This window comes from Artemia sp. Qi Xiang Cuo, chromosome 3 (genome assembly GCF_049724085.1).
Source record: "Artemia sp. Qi Xiang Cuo chromosome 3, ASM4972408v1, whole genome shotgun sequence".
In the NCBI taxonomy this organism is placed as follows: domain Eukaryota; kingdom Metazoa; phylum Arthropoda; class Branchiopoda; order Anostraca; family Artemiidae; genus Artemia; species Artemia sp. Qi Xiang Cuo.
The window spans coordinates 52,424,372-52,434,047 of record NC_142796.1 but is presented as its reverse complement, the minus strand read 5'-3'; the positions used below and the strand labels follow the sequence as shown (position 1 = coordinate 52,434,047).

At 34.4% G+C, this 9,676-nt stretch overlaps 1 protein-coding gene across 2 annotated transcripts in view; it reads left to right on the top strand.

Moving 5' to 3' along the window:
* The window catches only part of LOC148954267 (limbic system-associated membrane protein-like), a 423,287-nt gene that overhangs the window by 270,445 nt on the left and 143,166 nt on the right, over positions 1–9,676 (top strand). For both annotated transcript variants that reach the window (XM_089086138.1, XM_089086139.1), the window contains exon 3: positions 5,633–5,846. In XM_089086138.1, the coding sequence (XP_088942264.1) occupies positions 5,633–5,846 (214 nt within the window). The remainder of the gene's footprint in view (positions 1–5,632; positions 5,847–9,676) is intronic.

The following is a 9,676-nucleotide window of genomic DNA, read 5'->3' as shown; positions in this document are numbered from 1 at the left end:
CACGTGGTAATGTCAGTATTAAACTAAATTGTAGATGGCAGCAGGGGTGAGGGACACGAGTCAATAAGGCCATTCTACTAATAGTAAAGACATTAAAATATACTAGATTGGGAATGGAACCTAAAGACTTTTTCTTCAGAAAGTGGATGGGATACTGCTGTATGCGTGTGTGTGTTTTTTTGTTGTTGTTTTTTTTTTCATGTAGCCATGACAATTGTAACTTTAAAAATCAAATATCTTTCTATTTCTATATATATCTTCAATGTCAAATTAAACATTATCACTCATGAGATACTTTGAGATTAGTTTAATTAAAAATAAGAAAAACAAACGGCAGAAAAGTCTGATTTAGCAATTTTGCGCTTCCCGGTTCGTACAATTAATAAAATGGTGTATTCTTTCTTATTTTTAAGATGAGTTGAAATCTTTAACATCTTGTTTTCCTTGCTATAATAGCTTTTTTACCTTGAAAAATATCCTTAATTATTGTTGTCTAGCTAGAAACTAAAGATAATGAGAAAGAGAAAACTTTGTAATAGGAAACCCTTTGATGCAGTAAAAGGAACTAAAAAAGGTATGGTGTGATCTCAAATACGAAGATGCTGTTGCTTTGTGGATAAGGCATTATCAAATGAAACATGTAATCATATCTCCTTATTTTCAAAGGTAAACAGCAAAAGATAGCTCCTGGGAGTTGATTTTCTCTTAATAATTTGGCAGAAAACTGTAATATGAAACTAAAGTAATATTGCAGTATAAAGTAACTTTTTTATTGGGACCGTAAAGCTAGTTCATTTTACTAAGTGCTACTCTACTCTGAGCATACTTTTATTTCTCTTTGTCTCAACCTCGTTTTAGGTTTGGACGATATGAAGTATCTTATTGGATGATAAAAATAAATAAAAATAACGAACCTCAATCGGAACACCAAACCAACAGAAAAAAGAAATATATGCTATTGGAGCCCGTTTCCCTTTAGCTTTAATTTACCATTTAAAATGTTAGAGGATAGCCTGTTCCGAGATGGCTAGCCTTAGCACCGAGATGGCTAGCCGCAGAAAATTATTACTACTCCTAGAAAATTGTATCTATGCTATTTTGATAACCTGGATATACTTATACTATGTTCTTACATAGCCCAACATCTCCCTCGACGGTCCCTGAAAGTTTCAAATTAGTACCATTAACGTTAGTAATGCTAGTACTGACAGCTGTAGTAGGAACAACCAGAAGTAATAGTATGCACATAATATTTTCTTTTTAATTAGCTGAACATCAACCTATTACTCTAAACGGTTCCTGATATTGCAAATACATCCATTTGACTGTCTGCATATATACAGCGTGCTTCGATGCAATTCTACATGCCCTCAAACATTATATGAAAATGTCTCCTGAATACATTTATCCCTAATAGTAGTATTAGCAGTAGTAGTAAAATTTATAGGAGTGGTATATATAGTGTCCTTTGGTTGGTTTAACATCCCTCTTGACGTGCACTGAAAGTTTCAACTTAATGCTCTATACTTCTCCTTAGATATGGTGGTTATAGCCTTTAAAAAGTATTCTTTCACATAGTTTGTTTCAATTTTGTTCACTGTTCTCTTCAACATGCCCTGAAAATTTCAGTGTCATATCCTTAGCCTCAGTAGTACTAGTAGTAGTCGTCGTGATAGTAGTAGCAGTAGCAGTCGTAGTAGTAGTAGCAGTTATAGTAGTAGTTGTAGGAGATGTAGTAGTAGTGTTAGTAGTTGTAGTATGGACATTTTGCATTTTGCCTAGTTCAACATCCCCCTTAATATATCCTGAAAATTTAAACTTAATATTCTAAACCATTCCTAGAATACTGCTGATCTGCCATTTTGATAACCTGCTTTTAAAAAGTGTGTATTATTTAGGTCAACATTCCCCTAAACATTCCGTGAAAGTTTCAACTTCCTACCTTTAGCCTCAGTAGTAGTAGTTGCAGCAAAAATAGCAATAGTTCCAGAAGTAGCAGCAGCAGTATTGGTAGCAATATGTGGACGCTGCTCCCTAAAAATTGTAGCTTATTATCCTGAACCTCAGTAAAAGTGGTAGTAGTATCAGCCGCATTAATAGCAATAGTGGAAACATGTACATAATTATTTTTAGTTCTTTCAACACTCCCCCTGAACATACCCTTCGTCAATTGCCCATCCTCCTCGTCATTCCCTTAACATTCCAACTCAATATCGTCACTGGTTTTTCCCCCTTGTATGGCAAGAATGCCCATATTATGTTTTGATTTAGTTGTACTTTCTCCTCGACGTTCTCTGAAATCTTCACTTGAATGCCTTTGGTCTTTTTGAACACCTAAGGTCAAACACACCCTCTTTCCCAATAAAAAATACTATACATACACAATGGGCACACTGCATAACTTACATTCTTTGCTCTGAGGACTGCGGGGGGTTGACATCCCAAACAACCCCAAAGACATTGCTACTGGACCTTTCAACTATGCTGCAATAGATGGCTGTCACAAAATTTTATTGGATATGTTTGGAGAAATAATGGGATTGGGAAGGGGATCATGTTCTCCTATTTCTTTTGAGTCTTAAAACAGGCAATAGAACTTTTCATTTTCAATAGAATGAGCTACTTTAAAAGTTTCTATTATAGCGCTGCGCTGCCTATTTAATTACTAATATGCCCTTTTGAAAACCTGCATGCATATTTTTCGATTAATTGAAAACCACCCCCCGCCCAAAAAAAAATCCCTAAGAGTTTCATCTTAATGCACTTGGCCTCTTTAATTACAACAATCATAGCTAATTATTGCTATCGCATTTGGCTCTTCCACCAGAAACTATAAACTATAAACCTGTTTAGAGCAGAAAAAGGGAAAGTGTCTCGCTTAGGCTGTAAAATTATTTATTTTAAATTTTGCTCAGAAAAAAAGATTTGACGAGGATAGTTCAGGGTGTATCCAGGGAGATTAGCGTGTTTTACCCCCCTCCCCCCCCCAAAAAAAATATGTCTCACTAACAAAAACCTAAAAAAATGCATATAAACAGTTTTTGGTGCGTTTTTAAAGTTTTTGTTTGTGTTCCCCTCCCCCACAGAAAATACACCCCCCCCAAAAAAAGATACGGACTATGGCCCTAGGATAGCTGATAAACTCATTCAGACATTCTTTGGAAAAACGACATGTCTTGACTACTTTTCCTGTGTTCATGATTTCCGTTCCATTTTTCCAGAAAACGGATAGTCTGGACACGCTGTATCAAACAGTTCGTGGTAACTGCAAGTAAGGAGCAACCCGGCTCAAAAGGAACCGAAACTGTAGAAAGTTGGATTTTGATACCAATAAATACATCAAAAAAATCAGATTTTAATGCTGATTTCAAATATATAGGCCTAAGCTTTATCAAGTTTAGTTCTACCTATCAAAAGTTACGCGCCTGAGAAAATTTTGCTGATTTTCGAAAAAAGGGGGAAATACCCCCTAAAAGTTAAAGAACCTTAATGGAAATCACACCATCATATTCAGCGAATCAGAGAATCCTACTGCAGAGGTTTCAAGCTCCTATCTACAAAAATGTGGAATTTTGCATTTTTTGCCAGAAGAAAGATCATGGATGCGTGTTTATTTGTTTGTTTATTTTTTTTGTTTGTTTTTTTTTACAGGGGTGATCGTATCGACCCATTATTCCTAGAATATCGTGGGAGGGCTCATTCGACCGGAAAATATAAGTTCTAGTGCCCTTTTTAAGTGACCCAAAAAATGGAGGGCAAATAGGCCCCCTCCCACGATCATTTTTTCCCAAAGTCACCCGATCAAAATGTTGAGATATCCATTTTGTTCAGCAGGGTCGAAAATATGATAACTATGTCTTTTAGGATGACTTAATCCCCCAAAGTCCCTGGGGGAAAGGCTGAAAGTTATCAACTTTACCCAATGTTAACATATATTATTGGTTATTGGGAAGTATACAGACGTTTTCAGGGGGTCGGGGGTTATGTGAGAGGATCTTTCCATGAAGGAAGTTTTCATGGGGGAAGGGACATTGCTATGACGGGGGCTCCGGATTTCCCATAATTATTTAAAAAAAGATAAGAAATTATATATAAAAAAAAAAAGTTTTTCAACTGAAAGTAAGGAGCAACATCAAAACTTAAAACGACAGAAAACATTACGTATATAATTGGATTCACCCCCTAGTCAATACTTCGCTCTTTAGGCCAAAGATTTTTTAGTACTTTCATAAGAGTTATTTGTTCTAATTAACGGCATTTGTGATTAAGGGGCCATTTTTAAAGAATTGGAACAAAATGCGAACTTTAGCTTTAAGAGCAAGGTATTGCCTAGGGGACGAACCCCCTAATATACGTATTAAAAATATATGAATATAGAAGTTCGTTACGTAAGTTAATTCGTTATATACGTATATTTATTACTGATAAAAACGTTCGTAAATAGAATTAAACAGGTTTCGAGAAAGTCATTTAACCAAATAAAAGTAAAATTAATATTCAAATTTTGTTTTAATTAATCATGTACCGTGAGCCAAAATCAAAACCTGCATTCACTCAAAAACGTTCAAAAATTAAATAAAAAAAAAGTTTTTTTCACCACTTTGATCAGGTCAGGGTACATTTATTTTTTACTAAAAAATAAAAAAAAACTTTCCGGAAAAGAAATTTTTCGAAAAAAAACAAAGGCCACATTAACTTAAGATCAGAAGAAATAAAAACCTACAATAATTCAACCTCAAAGCGACCAGAAATTACAATTAAAGAATAAATAAAACCCAAAACGAAAAAAAATTAAATACGATCATCTCGATTCATCGTGAAGATTAGAAAGGTTTACTTCCGTCAATTAGGAGGTGTAGGCGAAAGGGGCTCAGGTCTCAGGCCCCAGACTAGGAAATCTTGAGAACACTTTTCTATAGCAGTTTCAAAACTATTTGCGTTGCTGGTTTGAAAAACACAAAAGAATAATCGGTTAGTTATAGCATTTTATAGATTTCGGTGCTTACAAATCGGAGTTATCTCCTTTTTGTTTTCATAGGCAGCGTAATAGTGCAGCCTAAGTAAAGAGCATTGTGAACATAGGAATTTTAGGGGCTCAAAATTTCAAATGAATAATCTGACGGTTATAACCATTTTGTAATTTTTGAAATTTTATTTTTATTTAAATAAATCAGAGGATGCTTTTGGCAGGAACTATAAGCAAATTGAATCCGATATTTTAATTTTTGTTCCCATACCTTCATCACCGATACTTGAAAATAAAAGTACGTGGATCGAATTTGAATAATTTTAATGTATTATTGTGATATTTTATATTTATAATAAACAATGATTTTTTCAGATTTTAATAAATGAGAATTCTGTTTAAATTTGTTCTGAAAATTTTTGGGATACAGGGAGGGGTGGTAATCAAGATTTTGCCCCTGGCGCAAGAGCGTCCAGAACTGGCCTTGCCTATTATCTAGTATCCCATCAGTATCCAGGCCCCAAAAACTAAAACGAAGTGAAACCTAGTTGAGATAGCTCGTTTAACTAAAAACCGAGTCTTGTAAGGTTTTCTTCATATATTGTTTTGTATTTACTTGTGCTTCTGTATAACCCTTGTGTATATCTTTGAATCTTTTTTTGGTAGGTATCCTGGTTAAAAAAGACTAAAACTGAGTTACATTTATTAACTGTTGGAAGAACTGCATATACATCAGATAGCAGATATACAGTAGATTACCAGTACCCCAGTGAATGGAGGTTGAAGATTAACGAAATCAGAATCAGTGATGACGGACTATATGTATGTCAAATAGGAAGTGATCCACCCCTGTTGCTCTTTGTATATCTAAAGGTGTCCGGTAAGCCTTTAATAACAATATTTTTGATCATTTACAGTCAGGTCTTTCAAGAACCCATTCTGGACCCCAAACAAAATTTTCCTCAATCCCCCCCCCTTCTACAAGTAAATTCCCTTCTTTTCTTATAACAGAAATTCTCACCTTCAGAATCTCAGTTCCTCAAAAATGAGGTTTGGTGACAAAAGATCAATCTCGGCAAAATTTTTCATTGTTGGTCATTGTTAGTATTCAGTGTTTTGAAGTAAGGAAAGCATTTCAAAGTGTTTTAACTGAACTGGAATGAGTACTGATTGTACTAAAAATAAACTAAAAGGTATAATATGTGTCATAAAAAGTCTAAGACACACAAAAATTAGGTGGAACATAAGTGGAGAAGCCGTTTTTGAGAAATTATTATAATCTAAATCTATGCTTCAAGCTTTTACTTCTTATCTGGCAAATAATAACATTGGGTCAGAACAGAGACTCATGTGGAGATTTGACAGGTGATAATGCTACACAAAAATGGTTGACTTTATAACATCTGATGGCGAGTAGACTTGTAAATGTCTACCACAGTCTATAGAATTAGCAGTATGATCATTCCCTATCTCACCCATTATAAAAACCCAGACCGAGGTGCAAGTGCTCCGAAGAACGTGCTAAAAACATCGGGGCGGCATTGGAGTCTTTTCACGGGTACACAAGCCGGAATTTCTCTGGAGCGCAAAACCTGGCTTCAACGTTGGAACACTGATTTGAAGAAACTAATTTTAAATTAATTTATTCCAATACATACATAAAAGTCGGTAATTAGTAGTGCAATGTTATTATTAGATGTTTTAAGGAATTAAAAATAGGTTTCCGAAGTCTCCAAGCTGGATTCAAAGGCATTTGAGAAAGTTTCTGCCAAAATACGTGTTCCAGGGTAATTAGACCGCTGATGGCAGATCAAATGAGAGGAGCTGTTTGTACGCGCCAATAATTATATAAATAAATATATATATATATATATATATATATATATATATATATATATATATATATATATATATAACACACACACACACACACACACACACACACACACACACACACACACACACACACACACACACACACACACACACACACACACACACACACACACACACACACACACACACACACACACACACACACACACACACACACACACACACACACACACACACACACACACACACACACACACACACACACACACACACACACACACACACACACACACACACACACACACACACACACACACACACACACACACACACACACACACACACACACACACACACACACACACACACACACACACACACACACACACACACACACACACACACACACACACACACACACACACACACACACACACACACACACACACACACACACACACACACACACACACACACACACACACACACACACACACACACACACACACACACACACACACACACACACACACACACACACACACACACACACACACACACACACACACACACACACACACACACACACACACACACACACACACACACACACACACACACACACACACACACACACACACACACACACACACACACACACACACACACATATATATATATATATATATATATATATATATATATATATATATATATATATATATATATATATATATATATATATATATATATATATATATATATATATATATATATATATATATATATATATATATATATATATATATATATATATATATATATATATATATATATATATATATATATATATATATATATATATATATATATATATATATATATATATATATATATATATATATATATATATATATATATATATATATATATATATATATATATATATATATATATATATATATATATATATATATATATATATATATATATATATATATATATATATATATATATATATATATATATATATATATATATATATATATATATATATATATATATATATATATATATATATATATATATATATATATATATATATAATATATAAAAGAACTATATACAAATCCGAAGAATATTCTATCATAGTTTTCAGCAAAGCCCTGTAAAATTTTGGATCTGCCAACTAAAATGTGTGATGTCCTTCAATTTTCTCGAAAATTCTCCAAGAATTTTACGAAAAACACTTCTTAACAGACGTTTGGTACTTTCTTGGATGGAGCTATTATGGCAACTTTTGCCAAAGTAACCAATAATTGAGAACCCAGAAGTCCTAAAATTGGTCTCAACTCAGGAACCCTTATCGCTATCCAAGTTCGCGTAAAGTGCAAGGTTTCAAACAGAAGTGTTTGATGTTTATAAAAGTCGCGAAAAGGTTCAGCACAACTATTCGTACGAAAACATTGATTGAAAACGAAAGTAGTCTTATCTAGAAAATAAATATCATAGAAAATAAACATCACGACGTGAAAAAAAGAATGATAAACAATCCAGTGGCGGATCCAAGAGGGGGCAAGGGGTGCCTCAATCAAATTTCATCAACCCCCCGCCCCCTTTTTTGCAAAATCCTACATAGGCCAATCAGATGAGTCCACTGTTTGTAAAAAATAGATTAAGTCATAATTTGTATATAAATTAAGTCATACCTGTGAGATGGGACACTCGCAAACCACTTGGCTGGCTCACCAAGTTTTTTTCTGCTTTCACAATTATGAATGATACAATTTCGAACCATTTCTCATTGATTGACGCATACAGACTAACCCGCTAATTCATGAATAAGAGGGAGGAGCTTTTTGTTCGCGCCGAGAATGAAGACCAGAAATGATCTGCGATAAACTTACTGGATAATTCTATAAAATGTGATGTCTACTTGCAATATTGTTTTACTATTGGTTGAGACTCTTTTCATAAGAAGTTTTTTTTTCTCCTACAGCTGAAAGGTTAACCAAGCAATTTCAAACTAATTCCTTCAACATAAAAACAAGGAAACAACATGGAAAACAAAACGATCAGGGACTTGTTGTTGGAGAACAGACATTCTTATCTTTTTTCTTTCATCTATTAGTTGCCAAGTTTGCTCGGATATCCACTGGTTCTTAGGACTCCTACGGAAGCCCAGAGGTGATTTAGCTATATCTTGGTAGCATTCCTTCATGACTTCCCATATTATTTCACATTCAGCTTCCTCCTGTATGGATAGAGCTTCAAATCTATTGTATAGCTCCATTATAAAAACCTATTTTAATGTCTGGTCCTGGAGTTTCTCAGAGTCAAAAACAGGTTTTGGGACTGTCCTTTTGTTTCATATCTTCTTTAATTTTAGACCGAGTTTGGCTACCATAAGGTTATGATCTGATCCGTCAGCTCCTCTATAGGCCTGAAAAGCTTGTAGAATCAATCTCCATTTTCTGCTTATAAGGCAGTGATCAATCTGATTTTTGTTCATTCCATCTGGCATGTCCAAGAGTACTTGTGGACGTCTCTGTGAGGAAACAGAGAACCACCAACTACAAAAGTCATTTATTAGGGCAAAATCAATTAGAAGCTCCTTATTTTCATTTCATTGACCAAGACCATGTGTGCCAAGAACTTGTGGGTTGAAGAATCGGACATTTCCTACTTTAGCTTTAAAGTCACCAAGGAAGCAAACAACGTCATGTCTTGATAAATCTTTGGCTGCGGTTTCAAGTGTTCTATAGAACTTGCTTTTTTTTCATCAGTGGCTTCATTTGTAGGTGCGTAGCACACAACGACTGACTTTTTATCTCGTGTTCCCAAAAACCTTGCAGTTAATATTCCCGTTGATAC